This window comes from Patella vulgata, chromosome 4, assembly GCF_932274485.2.
Source record: "Patella vulgata chromosome 4, xgPatVulg1.2, whole genome shotgun sequence".
Classification (NCBI taxonomy): Eukaryota; Metazoa; Mollusca; class Gastropoda; family Patellidae; genus Patella; species Patella vulgata.
In genome coordinates, this window is record NC_065882.2 from 15,072,301 (window position 1) to 15,097,629 (window position 25,329).

At 35.6% G+C, this 25,329-nt stretch overlaps 1 protein-coding gene across 1 annotated transcript in view; it reads right to left on the minus strand.

The window, feature by feature from the left end:
- Positions 1–3,663: 3,663 nt before the first annotated feature.
- The window catches only part of LOC126818581 (receptor-type tyrosine-protein phosphatase T), a 109,195-nt gene continuing 87,529 nt past the window's right edge, over positions 3,664–25,329 (minus strand). Inside the window, exons 25-34 of the mRNA XM_050546043.1 lie at positions 22,146–22,294; positions 17,834–17,969; positions 13,541–13,690; positions 12,674–12,773; positions 12,002–12,075; positions 10,981–11,115; positions 10,241–10,372; positions 9,648–9,805; positions 8,884–9,019; positions 3,664–7,864 (exon numbers count right to left, since the gene is read on the minus strand). Coding sequence (XP_050402000.1) covers positions 7,790–7,864; positions 8,884–9,019; positions 9,648–9,805; positions 10,241–10,372; positions 10,981–11,115; positions 12,002–12,075; positions 12,674–12,773; positions 13,541–13,690; positions 17,834–17,969; positions 22,146–22,294 — 1,245 coding nt within the window. The 3' untranslated portion in view covers positions 3,664–7,789. The remainder of the gene's footprint in view (positions 7,865–8,883; positions 9,020–9,647; positions 9,806–10,240; positions 10,373–10,980; positions 11,116–12,001; positions 12,076–12,673; positions 12,774–13,540; positions 13,691–17,833; positions 17,970–22,145; positions 22,295–25,329) is intronic.

Genomic DNA, 25,329 nt, shown 5'->3' on the forward strand with positions numbered 1-25,329 from the left:
CACTAGCACGTAGAAACACGGGGTCTTCAATTCACGATACATGTGAAAGAGGATGCCACTCGCACATGGAAACACGGAGTCTTCAATTTACGATAAATATGAAAGTGATTGTCACTCGCACATGGAAACACGGAGTCTTCAATTTACGATAAATATGAAAGTGATTGTCACTAGCACATAGAAACACGGGGTCTTCAATTCACGATACATGTGAAAGTGGATGCCACTCGCACATGGAAACACGGAGTCTTCAATTTACGATAAATATGAAAGTGATTGTCACTAGCACATAGAAACACGGGGTCTTCAATTCACGATACATGTGAAAGAGAATGCCACTCGCACATGGAAACGCGGAGAGTCTTCAACTGATCGAAAATATGAGAGCCTGAAAATTTGGAAAGCCTTTAATTCACTATAAATAAAAGAGAGTACCACTAGTACATGAAAATATGTACAGTGAACTATTGAAATTAACTGCGATGGTGGATATACAGGTTTTTTTATTAACTGAAGATTTCTTGTTAACTTTCTATTAAACATGCATTATGTAAGAGCTAAATCAGCCTTTTGTAGGTTTTTCTTTAGGCCTTAAATGTTATCTAGATTATTTATTAAATATTATTGACATGACAAGACCATAATCAACTCTCGGTGCCATCAGATGGCTCCGATTTTAAGTAGATTAGAACGGTTCGACCATTTAATGATTTAATTTAAAAATGGAGAACCGAGGCTAAGACTCGAATGACCAATACGGTGGTTACGATCAATGTATATATCTTGTGAAACTACAACCATTGATAACTTGGCTCCAAATAAATTAATTTGAATGAAATTTGTAATATATTCGTTTTTGGATAAACTATTTTTGAACTATTATAACGAGAACGGTCAGTTCTTTATCTAAATCTTACATAATGCTCCTTTAATACAATAAATGCAACACATTTGTTCGAGTTAGAGAGAAATGGGGTTTTAACGTCCACTCGACACAAACTAAGTCGTTTCGGGAATGACATATGATTCAATTTTATTTCAATATATCGCTTCGGCGTAGGTTTTTTTTTAAGTGGAAGGAACCCGAAGGAGCCAGGGAAAACTCACGAGGTTGGACAGGCGGCTTTACACCTTGTCAAGTACAAGCGGGGAATCGAAACCACGCCACTTGACGCAATGACAGTCCTTGTGTTTTCACACCAAACCCACCCACACCGCCACAATTTTAGGACTGGAAAATATTGATATCACTAAAGAAGCTTACAAGTGTTATAAAAAATGTAGTAGTGATGTTGATCACATCGACACACATCGACACACTGCGCCGTACAGACCTAAGCTTGTATTAATATGGGCTTCACTTAAAGTGAAAACAAACTCACAACAAGGGAGACTACCAACAACAAAACAGTAATCTTTCCCAGACGAAGGGTGCTAGGTAGGGCATTTTGCCCGGACAGCGACGTTTCCCCTTGTTCCTCTTGGAATTCCACATTTACGTGGAGGTCAATGTGAAAACCGTACATCGGGTTTTCTTCCACCCAAACCACTCGACGCAAACTCACCGCGCCACCGTGACTGAACTCGTTAATGGACAGAAAACTGACACCTTAATGACAAAGTAACTTCAATGATACTCTTTGTGTACTGAGTAACTTGAACATCTAGAACATATTTTAACGGATGCCTACTCTATCTGATTTACCTATATATGGATATTAAAACATTTATAAACATTAATGGCTTGTTTGACTGTAAATGAACTAATTGTACAGTACTAACACTACGATATACAACCACTAAAAGCCGATTAAACCCGATATTCTTCAAGAAGTCTGTTGGCTATAGATCTATCAAAACGTTTATAAACATTAATTGTGTGATTAATTCTATACCAACCACTAAAAGGCGATAATACTTGATATGTTGATGACATTCTTCAAGAAATCTGTTCGACTAATGATATGTCACGGAGATAATAGCCGTAGATATGAAATTGGTAGGTCCGAAAATAACCTCATGTAATCCACGACCAATTCACCCTACACGTTTCAAGTCAGTAGCTTGAAGCGTATATATGGTATTAGTGTCAGTGGCTTGTGGCACGAAGTAACAGTATATTGTCGCATACATAATATATTATGTCAACGCTTGGGCGACATAATATATTGTGTTGACGCTCCAAGCGTGTTAGCATATTAGACCTGTAGACTCAGTGGAATGTACGCGTCATCAGAGCGGATCCAGGGGTTGGACCATGGGGACCGGTCCACCCCCTTAACAATAGAAAGTGTCCCTGTAAATAAAAGAGGGCATCCTTATCAGAAAAAGGGCACCTGTGATGTCAGAATTTCAAAAAAGGGCACTTTTCTTTCGGATTAGGGTTAGGGTTAGGGTTAGGGTTAGGACACAGAAAAGAGAGAAAAAACAGAAAAGAAAAAAACAATCGAAACTTACCGATTCCATGATGGAAAATACCGCCAAAATATGTCTCCAAAGCATTCATTGGTTATCAAAGCGCCAATTAAATCTATCGTTGCAAGTTCATGCCTAGTCACCTCCATCCTAGTTCCAAGCGTTGACATAATATATTATATCGCCCAAGCGTTGACATAATATTTTATGTATGCGACAATATACTGTTACTTCGTGCCACAGGCCACTGACACTAATACCATATATACGCTTCAAGCTACTGACTTGAAACGTATCGCCTGACCAATTTCCCGTAAAGCGAAAGGGTTAAATGAAATGGGGTTTAACGTCCAAATTTTCTGCACCGACTGAGCTAAGGACGACAAACATATGCCATGCAATGTGCTATGGGGGGAAGTTTGCTACGGCCTACTCTTACATCGATCGCCTGTCCAACCTCGTGAGGTTTCTCCGGGTCCTCCGGTTTCCTCCCACTGCTAAAGACCCCTACGCGCAAGCGAATTATTGAAATAAAATTAAAACCATATGTTAGTCCCGAAATGACCTAGTTTGTGTCGAGTGGACGTTAAACCCCATTTCTCTCTCTCTCTCTCTCTCTTACATCGAATTCAAACTACCAAGAGATCTTTTACGTGCACGCCAATGGGGTTCTTCACCACGATTGAATGAAACCGGAGTTTAGATTTGAAATGAGGGAGGAAGAGCTTGGTACGGAGCGACGTACATGGGTGACTTTCATATTCGTTCCCATTTAAAGAGAACGGCTCAACCGTCTACTCGACCCAAATCTGGTTATTTCCTGAACGCATGATACAAATTTACTTCAAAAGTTTGTCTGTCCTCAGCTGTGGAAGTATACCGGAGGACCCATAAAAACTCCACGGGGTTATACAGGCGAACCTTCCCCGTGTCACCTACTAGCATGGAATCGAAATCAGTTCACCTGCCAGACCTCTTAAGGGCACGCGTTAGACCACTGGGTCACCTTAACCGGATGTATTCAAAGCGTGGACCCCCTCGTCAGTGGTTTAGGGCACGGGGCACGGAAAGGAACAACGCTTATTCGATCGGGTGGGACAGAAAAACAACGGCCCGTGTACATATGACACATGCCCGTCTTCATTAGCCATATCGGATCCGAGCAGTAGGAAATTAAACACAATTTTATTTCATTTTAATCTAATCAAGTCTAGTAACGTCATACCCCATATCTACGTAAAAACAACATTAAATACTAAAGGTGAGTTTTATTACCATATTATTATATATGCATAGTTTAATAACCCAATTCATCATATCAAAACAAACAGATAACATAAAAAACACATTTAACAAACAATATATACTCACACAATGCGTTATTACCTCAACTAGTGAATAATATTAGAACTTTCTGAAAATATAAGCCGAACGAAACCTTATTGGGTCTGGAAGAGATCGAAGCTCTGATTAGCTTTTTGTTTTCACATGCTCCAGCATTCCGGTTCTTTTGTACACGTTTCAGCTATATCAAGAACAAGAAAACTGCTTGTCGTCTTAAGCTAACAGATTTGGAAACCAAAATGATGTCAGAAATCACAAAAGTCGAACGAAACCTTATTAGATCTTCAAGCGTCGATGAGGTGAATACAAGCTCTGGTTATAGCGTTTCGATTTATCATGCTCCCGAAAAGCCCCTTTATCCCAATGTTCGAAGGGTTTCCGTATACGTTTCAGCTACTAAAAAGAATATCTCAAGGAAACCTTACTGGATCTGGAAACATAAACGAAGGGAGTAGCTTTTCAATTTATCCCAATTTGGTTTGTTTTCGTACACATTTCAGCTCAACCAAGAAAAAAGGAGAAGGTACCTCGTCGTCCCTGTTTCAGATACTAAATGTCACTTATGAAAGGAAACTACTGAGAGTTTCAAGGAAAGGTGTAGAAGTCCCGACCTGCATTTATATTTCTCATAACATTTTAATCTCCAAATGGTAAACGTTTATCATATCAAATGACATACCGAAGAGCTTATTCTTCCGTTATTTTTTTCGTTAGAGCTTTATAATAATTTTTGAGTAGTAATTAACGAATTAGTTTTCCGTTATTGTTTTTAACTCTTGTCTATTATTTTAACTAAGCATACATTCATATATATTTTTATATATACATGTATTGATATATAATATATACAGGACAAAATTGTGGTTATTATACATAGAGACTGTTTAATATAAGATACCAAATAAAAGTTTATATTCATCGAATGCCGTGAGGCAAGGGTACATGTCGGGATGTGATCGGCGACATGATTAAAAAAGAACTCTTTTCCCTCGATCCGAAAAACATCGTACTTAATTTTATTAAACGTTTTATGCTACAATGTTACATCCGGGGGATATAATCGACGCGACATAACTCTATCAGTAATAATTTTCCTCAAAACGGCAGACATCTTGTTTTATTTATTACATACACGTTGTCATGGTAACCGTAACATAACAATACAATCCGACAAAATGATCAAAGAAAAAATAATGCGTTGTCCTGGTAACTTGCAACATGTCACCATTGAAAGCTTTATTTCTATACTGTTAAAAGAGCACGAAAAATATGATTTCATTTTTATTCTGTTTTATTATTTTATTTGAATATATCACAGACTAACAACACGGCAGTACAGGAGAAAGGGGGCAGGGAGGAGGAGAGGGTGGTATAGAGGTTAAGAGGTTATATTAGACGTTTATTTTACAGTTTTGCAAATGTATATTTATAAAACAATGAATATGTACAATTGTCAATGATTTAATGATATGGGTAAATATATTATATTACTATTATAATGTCTACACTTAGAAAGCAGCGTTAAAGTTTAAAATCCAAACTATTTGTATGGCTAAAGCGTCTATTTTAGCCATATTAACATAGCAATGGTCTGTTATATAGCTCCTTTTACTTATCGTTACGAGATTAATATTAGAAATCAGCATAATATTTAACGTTAAGTTGACGTTATATAAACGTTAATAGCCAAATTTAATCAAACGTTAATTTCACGTTATATTAACGTTCCTTACTCGATTATCGGCGATATCACTATGGTAGAAGCGGACGTTAAATAAAACTATTTCACACACACACATCCTTTCTAAAGTAAATTTAACGTAACGTTGACATGATACTAACATTCCTTTCGAAAGTTAAATTTAACGTTTCTTTGACGCGATTCTAACATTCCTTTCTAAAGTTAACTTTAACATTAATTTAACTTTATGTTACGCTAATTTAACAATAAAATCAATGTATCAAATTCCAGTAAGCTACATATGGATTGGAAGTCCATTCGCTGTTGTTTAATATGATTCTTTCACTAGAATTTCTATTTTGACTACTGTTCAGAATCGACCAGGCTAAATTTTATAAAAAAAATTTATTCATCACTGGACTTTTATTCTAAACCACAAACCATACAATTGTACCAATAACTATTTAAATTTACGGACATTAAAAACAATATGGAAAATGATATATCATTAACATAACGTTTAGCGTTTTTTTTTATTAAAATTAAAATTAAACAAAATAATGATTTCATATAAGCTTCAAGGTAATTTCGTTTATATTTTATCAGATTTATCTATGTTCATTTAAAATTGATTTATAGAAGGTAATTACGATCTTAATTCGTTTCGCTTCTCTTTCAAATTGATCTATGTAGCTTAAAAAATCAACAAGGAAACGAAACGAAAATTGAATTTGAACTAGGCTATGAGTTGACATGATTGATGATGGTGATGTTTAAAGCAGGGTTATAAAGGATAATATCAATTTATCCATGTTTAAAGCAATCCATTTTTTTAGATTTCGTAATAAACTAATTAATACACTTAAAATAAACATAAAAAAACATAAACATATATAATTATACTAGTATGATATTAATATAATATGTAGTAATAGTAATTATTATTATACACATAGCACCCTTTTTATACTAAATAAAAGTATGTAGCCCTTTGAATATAAGTCTAGCGCTATTATGACAGACCTTTATACTGGCCATTTGGTACTTATTGTTTTATAGCACAGAAACGTATATATGATGCTCTGTTACACATAACCAAAATGTTTCACAATGCAGAAAATTATATATAGTGGCCCTTTGCACATGCAATTTCCATGGTTTATACAACAGAAACGTATATATCATAGATCTCTACTATGCATATGAGTCCCTATATTCTAACATTTAGTTTAATTTTAAATAATTAATTATTAACATTGGAAATGGAGTATACATGTCATCTAGATAATATAAAAAAACCCATTCCTTTCAGGTCAAGTGCTATGCAATAACTGATGCTTAGACTGTTCCCAAAGAAACTGTTCCCAAAGAGACACTCATTAACTTATATTTGTTTTATATTGTTCTAATGTAACAAAATGGTGAACATAGCCACAGTTGACCAGACTCTTTATATATGGTCCTGATTGTACCTACATTGTGTTTCCTGCATGTAAACACATTCACAATATTGTAGTTGGTAAGGGATTCAGAATCACTCAAAGGGCCATCAGAAACTTTAAAAAGTAAATGTGGACTTTCTGCAATGTGGATTTTGACTAACCTTTCATAACAATCCTATAAAAATTAAAAAAATGACCGTTGTCAATTGTTCCCTATGAATTAATATTGACTTGATTTCTACCAGTTATGTTTAGTTAATATTACATATTTTCTATGATTAAGTCAATCTAATTATTATCTCTTAGCTCAACAATTTCGTTTAGCTGATCCCTTAGTCTCGCTACACTGAAATAAGGGCTTACACATATGGCAGTGAATATAATAAAACATAATAATAAAGATGAATCTATTTATAGAGAGCTGAATTTCAACTAGAAACTTTTTTTCATAATAGAAAACATAATGTCCACTTATAAAGGTTCTTTTGGATTGACCTTTAACCCCAGCTTGACCTTTAGTACTTTATTTCACATCCAATCAGATTGTTCCACTCCGTTTCCGCTGTAGATATTCGACCAATCAAGCTTAACAATGATAATGTATAGTTTTTCTTATACTGTTATAGGGATATATTTTGGCACTTTATGATAAGAATTTGAACTCCTAGATATACACACACGCTTTGTATTGCCGCACTATCTAGTTTTTCTACTTTCGTTTTCAAACAAATAGTTATAAACAGGCTTTCTGATTGGTTGAATATAATATCTTGACCAATCATTCCCTACATCTTTGCTATTTTCCCATTCAGCTTCTTTCACTTTTATTGCACCAGTGTTCACGGTATGATTGCTGATACAGAATTCTCGCGACCTTTGAACCAATGACCTAAGAAGTAATCAGGGGTTATGAAAGAGCGGAAGGTGATTCTGGGTCTTTCAAATAATCCAAGACGACGTCATGACAGAATTTATACTGCTCCTGCAATCATATAAACATAATATAAGTATCAGGATTATACTGGAAACACACAAATCAACAGAGACATTCGGAAGCCATGTATCTCATAATCTCAGAAGTCAAACGCATACAAACTTTGGAACAGTGATTCTCAATCAGTGTGCCACGGCACACAGGTGTGCTGCGAAAGTTCGAACGGCACACTAAGAAAATATGAAAAACCACGCGATCGCAATTGAGTATTCTCTGGTGTCTACTGTTAAGTTCATAGCTGTGTTTTTCTGTATTTAGTTTGAATCATTCTATGTGTCTATGACTAGTCTCTGTCTACGGTTGTATTCCGTCTGACTTATCATGTTTTTATTTTGCAAAATTCAAATATTTTTCATATATATTTAGCCAGGTGAAATCCTTATACGGCATTTAGTAACTGAACATATGATATAAAACACAAATTTATATGGAAAACAATCACTGGGTTTATACAAATTTATATGGAAAACAATCAAACCCAGTGATTGTTTTCCATATACATTTGTGTTTTATATTATTTAGCCAGATGTACCGCTATTTTTTCATGTGTTCCAAGGTGTGCCGTTGGCAAAATAAGGTTGAGAACCACTGCTTTGGAGCAAATACACGATCAGTTGTTGCTCTGTCTGTAGTGAAAAGTGTTTAGACCAACAGAAATGTTGGGAGCAGTTGTAGCCGGGCAAAGAGTCGAAAATTATTATTAAAGTCAATGGAGAAAATAATGGTGGCCTGCCTCCATATAGGACTAGGACTTCTCTCTCTTTATTTAGTTCCTAGAGCAGTTGTTTCGTTCCCTTAGGCTGTTGACAAAAAATGTTATAAGTTATAAAATAGAACGGATTAACACTGTCATCAATGGGGAAAGAAGTACAAGTCAAGGAATCTATCTGGAGTAATCGCCCCTTATACCAAATTAGAACTATATATAAATGAAATTCTTATGAAATGAAATGATATGATTCAAAAGCACAACACCCCAAAACGAAATAAAAAGTCTAATGTCATACCATATTATCTATAAACTGCGACCTGTTTAATCGGAGTTGTTTTACTGCCTGGAACACATCAATTTCTTTCTCAACATTCAACCTCTCTAATATACAACTAACAGCACAGAATAATCCACTGCGACTAGCACCATTCCTGCAAATATAAACAATATTTAAAATAAAGAACCCAGACTTTCACCATTCCTAGAAATTAAAACAATATTTAGAATAATCCACTCCGACTAGCTCCATTCCTGGAAATTTAAACATTGTTTAGAAAAAGCAAACCCAGCAACGCATAATCATTCCTGGAAATATAAACTACTATTTATTGCGATTTTCCTTCGCCTTGTTTGTCAACAATAATAGCTGACAGTTGACAGTGACTATTCTACAACGTAAAATTTGGTTCAAAAACACAAAACGGTGTAAATGACAGTAATTTAATTAAAAGACATTTTGATTTTATTTTAATTCAGACGACTGACAAAATCTCCAAGGACGCAATATAATATAGCAGCACGAGAACTTACAGGCAATGGACGATAACTTTATGGATATATGATGCCCTACTTTTTTGACTTCATGTCCTGGCTGAAAAATCACTAATGCGATGTGTTATGGTGCGATGATAGGATAGTCGCTATTTAGTCCACGATCTGGACGTGCAGATACGATCAACAGGATTTCTACGACTGACCTAACGATTACTTCACGATTTCAGTCGTAGCACGAATCGTGGCAACCTAGCATAAGATGATGGAGTTTAAATAAGAACTTACATGCAATGGACGGTAACAGATGTATTATCAGTCTGGTGCTGCCATCTCTCAACCATGTCTAGTAACTCTAACAACGCCATCTTGGAACTAGGTACAGCACTACCATCGGCCCAATGGTGAAAGTGAAACTGTCGTATAACTCGTGGTGGATCATCAGGCTAAAAGCACAAAAAATATATAATAGCTACACAGCTGAATATCCTTAGATCTCAGAAATGTTACCTTTTTCCTGGCTTTTCTCCCTTATTTTAACAGACAAGGGATCTTTTACATGCACGCCAATGTGTACACGGGACCTCGGTTGTTCGTCCCACCCGAACGTCTTGTCAGGCCCTCCGTCCTGCACCACTGACAAGGCGAAACCAAGCTGGAAAATTCCTATTCTCTTTCTCCGCTAACACTTGGAGCGAACCCGCAACCTCAAGGCTAGCGAGCCAGCGTCTTGCTCACTTAGCCACCGTGGTTCCACAAGGACACTAGAAGGTTTCCTAGTATCATGGATTGGACAAAAAAACGAGGTATATCCGTGTACACATTTAGATGCCCGTAACCGAACTCTTGACGGTTGACAAGAGGGGTAGAATTATACTTACATTTAATGTGTTAGTAATAGTGAAGTCTCGTATCGTGACACTAGGGTCGGATTTAATCTCGGCTGTAGTTTCTACAATAAAGGGACCATAGCTGATTCCACACGGATCTAAACTCCAATATACTTCACATGTCTGAAATACAAAATCAAGTAAATATGTAGGTAAGGACAAATTTGCCATAAACAGTAGGTCATTCCCTTTAATAATATAATATAATAATATATCAACATTTATAAAGCGCGTGAACACAATAATTCTATGGGCTGCATGTTTCAGGGTTAACATTAATTATATTTTCACAGCGATTTCGGAACAAAAATGTTTAGACATGAGATGTGAAGATGTCCCGGGATTTTGAAGGTTTCCTTGGATCTTAAACACAGGTACTAGTTGGTTTCGGTGAAATGAAATTAAACGGGGTTTAACGTCCTACTGTTCTGCTCCGGGGCACTATGAGGGAATTTTGCCAGGACAGCGGCACTATGGCCAAGGAATCACTTACGTACACACCAATGTATACACATGTCTTGGGTTTTTCGCCCCATCCGAACTACTAGACAGCTGTCCTTATCAGGCGCGTCGTTCTACACCACACCGGAAAATCCCGATGAACTTTCTAGGCCAATGCAGGGATCGAACACGCGACCTTAAGGTTAGCGAGCCACTAAGCCACCGTGGCTCCTTATTGTAAGATGTAGGGTGTTGTATAATAATAATAAGAATAATAATGATGTATTTACCTCATCATTAAGATCCAATTCATTTAACATGACTATACACGATGAATTATGGTCGTAAACTAATCTCCAGAAATCAACCACTGTATTAGGCAACGACATCTGGGTTACAATAAACGCATCTTTTCTGTGGTAACTCTACAAAAGGATAAACATAAAAAGTTTATTACAAACTGCCCATATAATCACACATAATGATCTGATTACTAAATATAAAAACAATTTATAAATGAAATGGGGTTTAACGTTCTACTGTTCTCTGTCTACTGGGTTAATGAAAACGGAAACAGTTTTTAATGAGGAATAATTCGAACTTTGGTTTCAATAATGGCATCATGTTACTAAAAGGTCGGATATTTCACAATGGGGTACGTTATGTCATTAACATCGGGATGAAATTTGAAATTCTAGCCACAGAAAGTCCGTGTTCGCTTCGGGTCTTTATTAAACACACAGCCACCGGTAGAGACGAAGGGGTCAATGCCTTGTATAATCTTTCGTCTGAATTCATTATTGCCGAGTTAATCATGGTCTAATATAAACCCTGATATTGTATCATGGCATGAACCTCTGTATAGATGAACTTAGACGTTGTAATTCAATATATATATGGCTAAAACCGTTGATCATAAATTGAGTTTTCCAATTATATGTAATATTTCACGACTCAACCCACATTGATTACTTATATAAAATATAAACAGTAGATAATCTTACAACTTGGAATCAAACGAATCTAAAGGAGGCCTATCAAAAGATTTTACTCAACATTTATTGATGGTGCTAGCTTGTTCATATCGTCCTCGGAGAATGACGGATGTTGTAAAATTTTCAATATGCCATATCAATTTAAATATTGAACCTTTTTTGGATTGGATTGGATTGATATTTCTTTTACAATACCGTAGTTTTCTAAAGGATTCAAATTCCCACAAATGACTATGATCGGATGTAAGAAATATAATTCAAAGGGAACAAGAGGCGTTTTCGATTTACTAATAACGTGAACCGAATAAAAACTTACATTAACAAAAACACCATTGATATAGTCATTGCCTTCTTCCCATGGTGTAATCAAATAAGGTCTACAACGATTGGCTGAAACACAGATCACATAGAGGTTAATATAACATTTTTATTTAGTCTAAGCTGATTGTCATCATTGGGATCACTTTAAATAACTCCATTCAAAGTCAATTCAAGTCAGGAAAACTGTACGACCTGTGTGCATGGTGATTTTAAATAGCAAACTGATGTCTAGCCGACCAATTGCTACCAACATCTGCGATTTAAATGTTTAAAATCATGTCGAAAAATCGACATACATTTTCGATAATAACTTTTACCTTTAGAGCCTCAACAAGATTTATCAAGGTAATCAAGTACCATAACTCTGCCAGTAATTATTGGAAATCGGTAAAAAAAAAAATGAAAGGATTTCTTCGTCTCCTGAATGGAAACACTGTGTATAAATTTTGAGGATGATACACTTAGATTATAGACGGACGGACGAACGGACGGACAGATTGGGATGAGATATGCGACCACATTTAAACATGGGTGTATACGAAGAAAATGGGGACTAATGACCACCCAACATAATCAAGTGATATCAAGTGATTATTTTGTACTAAATTACACTGATTATTTAATTAATGTAATAAATTTATCTTAGATCTTTTGGCAATGTTTATACCTGGTAATATATTTTTACAGCGATTTTTAAAGATATTTTCAGCTCTTAATGCTGTCGTAGATTCATCTCGTTCTATGGTTGTTGATAAAAGCTTTAAAATCTGAAATATAAAAATAAACAATTTTAAACAGTATTCAAACTTCAAACTGATGTCCCAGATTTATCAGGAAATATTTAGATATTTACTTTTGGAACAAACACATTTTACATAACTAACAAGTTTTAGTCACTGCAAACAGAATTACATAAATGACATAAATTACCATGACACCCCTAATCCCCAACGTGAGGAGCACGCCCCCGTATTTGAATGCAAGGGGAAGTAATTTGAAAATGATATCATTGTAATAAGAACAAACGTTTCTGAACCCACTAATGTTGATGGTCAGGAAATCCTGTTATCGCAAAAAAAAAGTAAATCATTCGATAAAAATTAAAAGGTTCGTTTAAATTTTATTTGAAGTATTCATATTTTATACTTATTCAGACGTTTATTTGCGTTCATGCTCCAAAAGAGTTTGGGAACCGGCTAGTGTAAATTATAAGACTCATCAAATGCAGATGTATCATTGGAATATTTCTAGGTAATATGCGATTCTAGTACTTGTGCGGGTTAGTTTACTTGAAAAAAAAAAATAGAAGATCTGTTCAAATGGCCCATGTTAGAGTTTCTCAAAGATGTATATGAAAAGTAGCCATACCACCTAATATGGGAAATGTGATTGAACAAGGAGTAAATACAGGTGTATGTGATTTGTTTGTTTGAATTTTTTGGTGTGGTGGAGGTCGGGAGGGGGTGTCAAGATATCTAAAATGGTTTGGAACAACTGATTTAAGAGAGAATTGTATAAATATTTAATACTTTACCTCAAATTGCTCATCTAATTTAGATTTTCCTAGATCTTGGTTATAAGTTACGAGATCTCTGTATACTGTAGGATAGTTGATAACTGGTATAGTTGTATCACCACATATTAACGCTTCTAATAAACAGTCATACACAAATATATACTGCTCCTATAAAACAACAATACAAATATATACTGCTCCTATAAAACAACAATATATACTACTCCTAAAAACAACAATAATACACAGCTGTGTATTCTACTCATAGAACAACAATAATGTATATTCTGCTCCTAGAACAACAATAATATATAATTATATACTAATCCCAGAAAAAACAATAAGTCTTATAGCAAATAAATGATGATGATATAAATCAAAAAGAAAGATGTAATGGCGATTAAAAGGGGGGCCTTGGTATTCGCGATGATATTTTCTATCGAGGAATCTGAGAGGTCCCCCGCTGGGTCAGTAGCCAATCGAAATTAATGACAAAATATGCAAGGTATTACATGAAGAGCTTGATAAGATATACGGAGTTAAAGTGAGATCAAGCCTTTTATTGAAAATGAGTTACTATATGATAGTCTACTGGGGAGCAATACCAAAATATTTCCGACTTGAAACGCTCGTGGCTAAACAAATACTAAAACCGAAACAAAAATACTGGATTCGTTCGTCAGTCCAGTTCGCTGATGTGAACGTGATAACTGTTAGATCGATATACTCAAAGTGAATGGCTGGTAATTGTTGTCTAAAATCAATAAAAGGGGTCGAACCATATGTCAATTTCAAGTGAGTGATGTGACCATTTGTTTATTTGACCGACACCAGATACCAATTCTCACATCAGCTCAAGTTTCGCCTCAAAGACAAGTATAACGATAAACATGCACGTCTATTGTTGATGAGTAATACCATCATGGGTAATAATTCAATCGTTTACGCTACAAACATCGTAAAGCATCCCTATATACGCCTCAACTATATCCGGATCAATTTCATACACCAAGGGATGTAACTCGCTTACATCGGTTAAAAATACTCTTAGCTTTCTCCTGGCTAGTAAATTATTCTTGGAATAAACTGAAATGAAGGGTGGAGGGGTGGTCGGGGGGTTAAGATCTTGCACCAACTTGGCTAATGAAGGTGGGCGTTGTGCTATGAGATATATTTTGCCCACACAACGGTGTTTCCACATATTCCTCGTCGAATTCCTACGGCCCGCTGAGGTGCACACGGGATCTCGATTTGTAACTACCATTCACAAGACTAGACTCTATCTATTCCCAAACTTCCCGTGACACGGGGGACACCTTGTTGGAAAACCCTGAATCGAACCGAGGACCTGTTAGTTAGCTAGCGCCATATAGTCAATGAGCCCACGTACAGATGGAATTCGGAGAAGATTAAGTGAAAATGCCACTGTCAGGACAAAAAGTTGTTCTCCCTTTTCTGCATTGTACACGTGACAATAGTAAATAAAAGTAACCGCGTGTTAGTCCTAATATATTCGACAATAAATTCCAACCATTTCATTTATATTTTATATAAAAAACTATTTAAAAAAAAAAAATATATTTTCCATATTTTATTTTCCATATTTATTACGGGTATCGCGTAGTACGAATGGAATCTATATTCAATTTATTTTTTACACAAGTCTAATCGGTAATTACAAAATATTTTAAGAAAAGCTTTAAATTATTTTGCATGGAATATTAATTATCATATTTTAAAGAAAATGTCTTTTTTACTGATTATCAGTGTGTTAACTATCGTCGTCCACTATATGGACGGACTAGCGCTATATAACGTTTACTCGGCACAAACTAGGCGTAGGGGTCTTAAGCAGTGAAGAGGAAACCGAAGGTCCCGCAGAAAACCCATGAGGTTAGACATGCAACCCTACTCCTTGCCACATACAAACGGGGATCGAAATCACACCACTTGACTTAATGACAGATCTTGTAATCCAACGCGCACGCGTTAACTATTCGGTCACCCATCCCCCTCTCATACATAGCACTATTGAAAACTTTAAACTATCTGATCAGTAATACCAAAAAATCTTACCTATCCCCCTCTCATGCATAACAGTATTGCAAAACTTTAAACAATGTGCAAGTCATTTCCAAAATCTGATTAGTAATACCAAAAAATCTTACCTATCCCCCTCTCATACATAACACTATTGAAAACTTTAAACTATGTGCAAGTCATTTCCAAAATCTGATTAGTAATACCAAAAAATCTTACCTATCCCCCTCTCATACATAACACTATTGAAAACTTTAAACTATGTGCAAGTCATTTCCAAAATCTGATTAGTAATACCAAAAAATCTTACCTATCCCCCTCTCATACATAACACTATTGAAAACTTTAAACTATGTGCAAGTCATTTCCAAAATCTGATTAGTAATACCAAAAAATCTTACCTATCCCCCTCTCATACATAACACTATTGAAAACTTTAAACTATGTGCAAGTCATTTCCAAAATCTGATTAGTAATACCAAAAAATCTTACCTATCCCCCTCTCATACATAACACTATTGAAAACTTTAAACTATGTGCAAGTCATTTCCAAAATCTGATCAGTAATACCAAAAAATCTTAAGAAAAATGTTTTGTACTGATTACCAATTATAAAGAAATCTTTGTTAATTATTAACTTGTATAACACTAATGAGATCTCTATTTAATTAATTTTGTTCACAATTGGAATCTGTTCCAAACATTTTGAACCAAGTCCAAAATATTTTAAGAGAGATATTTTGTACTGACTCTCAATTATGAAGAACTGTGTGTTAATTATTCTCGACTACTTGACTATTATTAAAACTCTTCAACTTCCTCTCCGCTGTCAGATTTTGTTTTAACTCGTCATCAAATTCTGGCGTGTAATTAAAAATCAGGACTAAATGAATCGTTGAAATCTTGCCACACTTCAACAAGTTCATGGAGCTTTGTTCCTTTTATTAAAGGAATTTCATCAAAGGAGTTTTTGTTTTTGGCATAATTTCATAAAGCATTACAGATCTTTTGTTTGTAGCTTTATTGAATGCCGAATTAGGACGGTATTGTCTATTTTCAGGAGATCGGGTGCGTTTAGGATGAGTTCAGACCGGATGGGGAGGTCATTTCCACACGGAAAATACATTTATAGGGAATTTTGAGTTAGAGTTAAGTTACTTTGGATCGGCAACCCTCCCCTTAATTTTTAACCTAACCCTTGTCGTGTTGGCATTAGCTGTGATAATTCCTAATCCCCTAAGCACCCTGAAAATAGATTCTTCCAAATGGCACAGCATAAAGTTAAATCCGTGCTCACTGTTTTACGCATGATTCGTCAAGAAGAAAAGACTCGGCAGTTATTTCAAAACGAACAAAGCGATGAATTATTGGTAAATGTAAATAAAAGAATTTCTAAGTTCAAATATATTTTATTAGAAAGGGATGCTGGTGTTGCACTGAACAACATCCTTAACCGGTTAAGTATTAATCTTGATCTACTAACTGTACACGTTAAAATCTCAGATAGTTTTCTTGTAAACTATTTGTAGATTAGCATTTGTTTCCTGGTTCAGGTAGGTTCATATCCTGTAGTAAACCAAAGAACAGAAAGTCTGCCATTGATTAAACTCTAGTCATTCAGATGGGACGAAAATCAGAAACCCCGTGTACACATTGGCTAAAAGGACTCTAATTGGCGGATACTGCCTTCATGGAACTCAGCATGGTGTGTGCCCATCTTCGTTATCACTGTGGGTGCAAGAAAATAAGATGTCAAACCTAATTTCTTTCCATTTCATCAATTTCAGAAATACGTTCTATCAAGAAACTAATAATCTACCCTGATATCACATCATTTCTTGAAATTGTGTCCTGAAGGTTGGGTTGTGGCATATAGTATACTTTGCACAGAGCTGTGACATAACCAAAGGCCGGCGATGAGTACACTACTTGGTCACTTTGTATGTATAGACTTAGATCGGATAGTATAATCACATTTATCTTTTTTCACAAGGAGACGCAAATAATAATCAAATTAAGGACAACCACTCTGATTAAAATACAGATCTATATTTCGTTTCGTAGTACTGTAGTAAAGACAAGTAAAACGAAATTTTGAACTATAAAAAACGAAACGAAATAGGATCTGTGTTTCAATCAGATTGAAGGACAATATATAAGAGCTAATATCTATGATCTATGATCAAACCAATCAAAATGGCTTACTTTAGAGAGAGAGAGAGAGAGAGAGAGAGAGAGAGAGAGAGAGATGGTAGAACATGTAATAGTTACCAGAGTTTGCACCATATTGACTCTCTGTGTTCTCATCAACTGTACAAAGTTGTGCACATCGATAATACCTTCTGATTTAGCTCGTTCTAACTGACTATCTACTGATATATAGGTTCCTGTTCTACCAACTCCAGCACTGAAATAATAAAAACATTGACGTTAGGGGTGGTGTGTGGGGAAAAACAGGCTTGTTCTAACTGACTTATCAACTGACATTCTGCTAATTTCAGCAGCAAACCTACTTTAGTATTTTAATCGGTACTGGACATGCACAATCATTGTTGGAATGGCAAGGCATACCAACTCCACGTCATATGTCAGTTGGATTTCGAATAACAATTAGCAGAAACCCTACTGTCTGGCAGCATTCCACATTCCCAGATCTGACATTAGGGGTTTTGATATCAACAAAATTGTCTTTTGTAAGTTTATACCATTCAAAGACAATAACAATATCATGTCATTAATCATATTAATTGTTGAATATTCATATTAATTGTTGAATATTCATATTAATTGTTGAATATTCATATCAATTGTTAATATGCATATTAATTTTGAAATTCGAACAGTTGAAGCTATGGTAATTGCTGTATTTTTGAATAATATCCATTGCGTATCTCTCTATGACATAACTTATTGTAAACAAACTTTATTTTGTAAGTCAACCAATTTAACAATAAAAGTTTTCAAACGTTGTATTTGAAACTGGGGAGATTTATAAGATTCGATAAGTTTGGAAATGATGTGGATGTCAATTTCATGAATTGATAATAAAAATATTGTTACTATTTTAAGCATGTCGATGGGAATTGCTGCTTTCTCATTTGTTACTGACAGTTGTTTGATATTAAAGAAATTCTTCTCATCTAAAACTATTTTTATTTTGTTATAAATCATACTCTACTAGAGACGCATGTGTTGTCTAAAATAACTCAATACAATATCATGTATCAATATGGAAATCAGGTTAACCTAATTCATGTCAAATTTGACTTGAAGCGTCCCCTGGTGGCCTGACTGGGTCAGTGGATAATGTAATGTCGATCATTTGTAATATGATGTGTCTAGTGATTTATGACTCGCTGTTTGATTGGTCGTGATTCCACAGAATGAATTCGACACATTGCAAGATAATGGAAGCTAGAATAATCAAAATCTGCTCCCCAGGGGTCCTTATTATCCCCCTCTTCATTATTCACAGGGGGCGCTTCAAATTGACAGCAAAAATAACATCCTCCATTAGTACCGCGTGTCGTTTAAAACAAATATTTTTTAAATCTTAGTTGTCGATAAATTTGGACAAATATCAGAGTGCAGCTGTCGTTTATCTTGTTTGGGTGAATTAAATGGTTGTTATTATTATGAGTAAAGCGTGGCGTTCATGATTAATAGTACTACATTTGAAAAAAAAAACTATACACTTTTGTAAACTCTGTCCACTCCGTAGTTTAGTTGCTTTCACCAAACAAGAAAATATGAATAATCAAAGCTGTCGATCACAATTTTAGGGATTGTGAATCCCTCGCAAACTACAATATTATTTTTGCCGTGAAACATACATGTCTTTCGATGCATCACCACCGAGAAAAAAAGCAAAACATCTCTAATCATAATTTTTAAGGATTTTGAATCAGTCGAAAGCTATACTATTGTGAAGGTAGCTCTGTCCCCAAAGGAATATCATGGCTCTCGATGCATTAACACCAAGAAATGCGCAATTGAAGCCGTTGATTCAGTCACGGGATGTTGAATCCGTCGCAAACTACAATACTGTGAACGTTGAAAATATTAATATTAACGTCTCTGGGCCGTATTTGAATCAGTCGAAAACTACAATTTAAAGACGAATCTCTAAAAGCACCACGGGCCCAAAACTGCTTCAATTCCGTTTAATATTTACAAAGATATGATGAATTGAAAACTTTTCAACATTTGGTATCCTATGGAGACGGCATAAACAAACCAGTACCTATCTTTAATCCGATCATATCCCATCTGAGGAATTAACTACCGATGATATTTTGGTTTAGTTTTCTTAATTAAATGTTAAATAATAATCGTCCATTTTAGAATTAATCAAGACGTGAAAAGATAATATCTGAAAAATGCACGCTCTGATCGGCCACTTCAATTTTGAATAATATTTATAATAACCTTATATAGGCCTCGAATTCTCTTTCCTTTCGTTTATAACAGAATTGATCTTAGTTTTCTTGGTATGTTGATATTTATATTAAGAATCAAAAGATGGGAAATGAATGAAATGGGGATTAACGTCCTCTTTTCTGCACCAACCGGGCTACAGACGAACAGGACCGAACGTGACAATTGTCACTGATTAATGAAGGCGTCAGGTTTCTGTCATGTATGCTTCAAAACTCATCACGCTGAAAGATCATTTCATCCACTTCAGCCGCCATGTTGAGTGGATTCAAGTGGGCAAGTCAATCGGCACGCATTGTCTTCTGCTCATTTCATCAACCCCTTCACATGCAACAGATGACAATTCAAGAAGCAGAAGTCAAAGTAAAGCCGGTAACTTGAATAACTTGCAACTGTCATTTCCACGTTTATTAAATCAAGCATAATGAAGAATGCAATTTATTGAATTTCATTAAACTATGACAGATCCTTGAAATAACTTTAAAATCCTTGCATTCTTCAGATAACATCACATTTTTCACGGTTTTATTTTTACTCAAATTGATTATTTAATGATAAAAATATCAACGATGAAAAATCTCTGGCTTCGATTTAATTAATTGAATTTTAAATTTTATTGACTATATTTAAGCAGTGAAAAATTTGATATTTTCTGCAAAATCCAAATGACACACAAAAAAAACTATCACCAATATTTGACTTCAAATATATTTTTCTTTGATTGTTTTCCTTATTGTAAGTTTGTTTTTATTTTGAATGAAGCCTATATCACTACAAGTCTAGGGGTGTACAACCCAGTGGATGCTCACGACTTGCACCCAGATCCATTTTATTTTAAAACATTATCTTTTTTGGGATATCTGATCCATTAATTTGATTTGATATATACGTTTGATGTTTACTGTTTGATATGACTGTGTATATTGTGTCATGTCCGTAGGTTTGTCTTGTGTATATTATATCCTGTCCGTAGGTTTGTCTTGCGTAATTCGGTATCCTCCTGCACTTACTATTAACTGTATTGGTTCTATCATTTTGAACTCTTACATGATATACCCCACCAATCTAGAACATTTAATAAAAAGAAAACAAGCAAATCAGACAGAGTCTTTATTTCTACATCAATTCCTTATTTAACACGATCAAAGAACTGGAGGTTGTAAATAAAACATCCACTCCTAACAAGATATCTCGTGTAATGTCGATTATTCATCATTTACTCGCATCAATCGGCGATATAAAAACTCATGTTGTTTTATCTAAGATGAATTTGAACTCGTTCTAATCCTTTCATGTTGGTCAATCAATCACGGTGTTGGTGATTTAACAATATTACTGATACACACCAATTGATGCTAATAGGGTAGCAGTATATGAGTAATCGTATTCTCTAACATACACCATGGTTCATTGTAACAGACCGACACTGGGTATCTAATAAGGTAGCAGTATATGAGTAATCGTATAATTCTCTATCATACTTCGTAAAATTTTATGGGGAGAGAGAGAAATGGGGTTTAACGTCCACTCGACACAAACTAGGTCATTTCGGGACTAACATATGGTTCATTTTTATTTCCATAATTTGCTTGCGCGTAGCGGTCTTTAGCAGTGGAAGGAAACTGGAGGACCCTGAGAAAACCCACGAGGTTGGACAGGCGACCCTACTCCTTGTCACGTACAACCGGGGAATCGAAACCACACCAGTTGACTCAATGACAGCCTTTATGATACAGCGTGCATGTGCTAACCATTCAGCCATCCACCCACCCCACCCCCTCCCAAATTTTATGGATACACAATTACTAAGTTTAATACTAAGCGACGTTTCGACGAGGATACTCCTACGTTTCGACGAGGATACTCAAAGACTAGAGTATCCTCGTCGAAACGTCGCTTAGTATTAAACATACGTCATGCAGTGGAAATTACACCTGGAAAGTGGCATTTCCGCCTACTCGTCATCGAATTGTCAGTGGTTCTTTTTCGTACAAGTACACGGGGGATCCTCGGTTGGTTTCCCTTCGGAACGATGATACGTTTTTCAATAAGCACAACAATTTCAAAAATTCGTCCAGTCAAAAAGTAAAGTGACCCATGATGGTACAATTTACAAATATTTAACAATAACAATCGTTCGACTCACCTGCAGTGGACAACAACAGGACCATTATCAAGTTTATCAAAAGCTCTGATCTTTTGACGGAAGAGGAGTAATGAATTGCCGAACTTAGGAACTCCATGATCTGGCCACGTGGTATAGTGAAATTGCTTCACGTACTTTGATTGGTCACCCTGAAATAAAACAACAAAATTAAATTCAGTGAATAAATCAGAAAACAGCCAATAATTAATAACTGTTAATTAACCTAATGAGGAATACGCCATGTGGTATTACGAAAAATTCCGACAGCACTGGGGCGCTAGGGCCTACTCTAATTTCAATTTCTAACTTCCGGGAGATATTCAACCTGCTATTAATTGTTAAACATGGGATCTCGAGTTTTCGTCTAGCTCTGTGTCGTTCAAAAGGGGAGCAAGTAACAGAGCTTAATTAAATGTTTAGATTATTATATTTATATACATATATATATACACAAAAATATAAAAGTTTTTGAAAAATATGTTGATTATCTGAAGAGCTTAAATAAATAAGCGAAAGTGCTAGTAATCGACAAATAATTTATTTTTTTTTTTCAAAAACTTTTAGATTTTTGTGTATCTAATACCTAAGAGTAGTTATCTTTAACTTTAATAGTAGCATAATTAATGGTAGGTTAATGATCAAATACACAGTTTAAGCGTGAATAAACTCCCTGCTACTTTAAATAAATATGTTCCATTAGTTGAGTTTATTGTCAAGGGATCTTTAACGTGCTGCCAAAGGTATACACATGACCTCGGTGTTGCGTACGGTCCGAAAGACTAGAAAATGTCGTTTGTTAACAAATTATGCCGATATTTTCAGATATACATGGGGTGTTATTCGATAGGTTGCATGTGACTGAGCTTAATTGATATATTTAGAATTTTAGCAATTAGAATGATCACACACAATTCTAACTTGCATGTAGATGACTAGCTACTACCTTAAATAAATATGTCCTATTAGTCGATTTTATGAGATTTATTTTACTCGATTGCCTCCCAAAAAAATAAAGAAAAAAATTGACAAACGAATGAAAAAGGAAATAATGTGTTTAAAATGTGTTTGACAACTTCGTCTGTGGTTGTCTAGTTCTTTGATATAGCTTAATGGATATTTTATGAATGGCAGCATTCGACAGTCCGCATGACATCTGAAGATTTATACCAGGCATACAGAGACTCTGGTCAACGGTAAATAATATTATTGAACGGGGGGCTAATAGAATTGCCTATAATTACTGGGCTCTTCATGTAGAGGTCAAACCCCCCTCTTGTCATGTTAAATGGCTTGATCAAATTTTCTCTCTGCTAGAATATTTTTTCAACCAGGGACCCTTCAATCAGGCGGTTCTTCATACCACGTCAATCAACAGTTCACGAGGCTAATATAATTTGTTTTCATGCTGTCAACACATAGAACGGCTCTCTAAGGGAATCATCAAACATTTTTGCCAAAAAAAAAATGAAGTTGGTTGCCATCATTGATTTGATAATTTTATAGTTAGGGTAGTCAAGGTGATTATTCGCAAAAAGAAATGATAGCACGTTTTTTGTATATATAAGCGATCGTGGCGTTTGGGTTTACACTTGGCCGCGATAAATTTAAAGAAATTTACCCATTTACATTACTCTAAAATAAGTGGGCTCGGAACCGGGCCAGACATTCCGAATGTGCAACTCTTCACAGAAAAGTTAATTACAGTCCCTATGCAAATTACCCGGATGAAAACAATTATGGCGGTTGATTTAGTTTGGGCAGCCACATAGACAGAATTGATGACAGAACTGTCAAAGTTCGCGGGAAAAAGGCCAAGGCTCGTTTGGCGCATGCGCAGTAATCCGCACCGAAACCGTGCTCAGACCGGATAGCGTTTACACTACGAAAATTTAACCGTGCCGTGCCTGGCACCGTGCCGAGACCACCTCACTTCATTAGCAAACACTGAATCTGCCATGAATGCAATCGATACTTGGAAAGTATAAATCACGGCACCACTCATTTTTGGACATGGGTTGAGGGTGGAAATAAAGAAAATTAATGAACCCAGAGCAGAGCGATGAAAAATTATTCCTTCAGACCAGAAAATGATCCTTTAGCCTTTTACAGGTTTCAACTCTTCGGCAGTTAAAATATTTTAGTCAATTGTCAAATTCTAAAAGTCATTCAATACATATATTTGATGTTTCTTCTTTAAAATTTCAATTATTCTAAAAGTGGCAGCTAAAGCCACACGAGTACGTCACTGTTCTGCATAGAGGTACCACTGGGGTGTCGCAAAAGCTGCGTTGTTCTTTTTAATCTGTTACCGCAAAGTAGTCACAAATAGTTACCCCATATAAACACATAAATGTTTATATTTTTTAGGAGTAGCGAAGTATTGTAAGATGTGGTGTATGCTTTACGGTAGAATTTGCGCCATGTTTGCGTAGTCTTTTGCGGTAACTGACGGTCAAAATAAACTTGCGACGTCGCAGTGTTGGCGCTATGATTGAGTCACCTGACGTGCATGTTGCGTAAGTGTCACCATAGAACTAAATATACTTGGAGCGAACTACGCTCGTCCTCACAAATTGTACCGGAAGTAGACGTGAGCTGGCGTTCCAGTGTATTTATTTCTATGGCGTTACGCCGCATCACTGTCGCGTGACTACGAAGTCACCCTACGCTCTACAAGCTACTCCAGGGTAATTCACGCCCGTAGGAGACAGACTTTAGTCTTGTGAATTTATGTTTTAATCGATGTGGTGCGGTCCTCCTCTGTTCATACTATTTCATGATTCTAATTTTTGTACATTTTTTTTTTAAAATCCAAGTTAAATTACAACCAGAATTCAAATTACATTTATCTGCCTTCTACATTAAACTTCAAATTTAGAGATATCTTACAAAAAATATTGCCAATATCTTAAAATGGGCGGTTTAATTTCTCTAACTGGTCCTCGTAAATGTTATTTGAGTCCACCAGCCTATTTATCTACGGAAGTTGCGAAATCCAATAATGCTCGAGGTTGACTGAAGATCGCCTCTAATCCCTCATCAATTTCTTCTTAAGACCAGAAAATTGGCTGGAATTAGAGCCATAAGTAGCTTTGAACTGGGGACCAGCTCTTCTCACATCCATACTCGGGTTGCAGATAGCATTATAGATGATCGTTAGTACCAACACTTATTGAATGAAGTG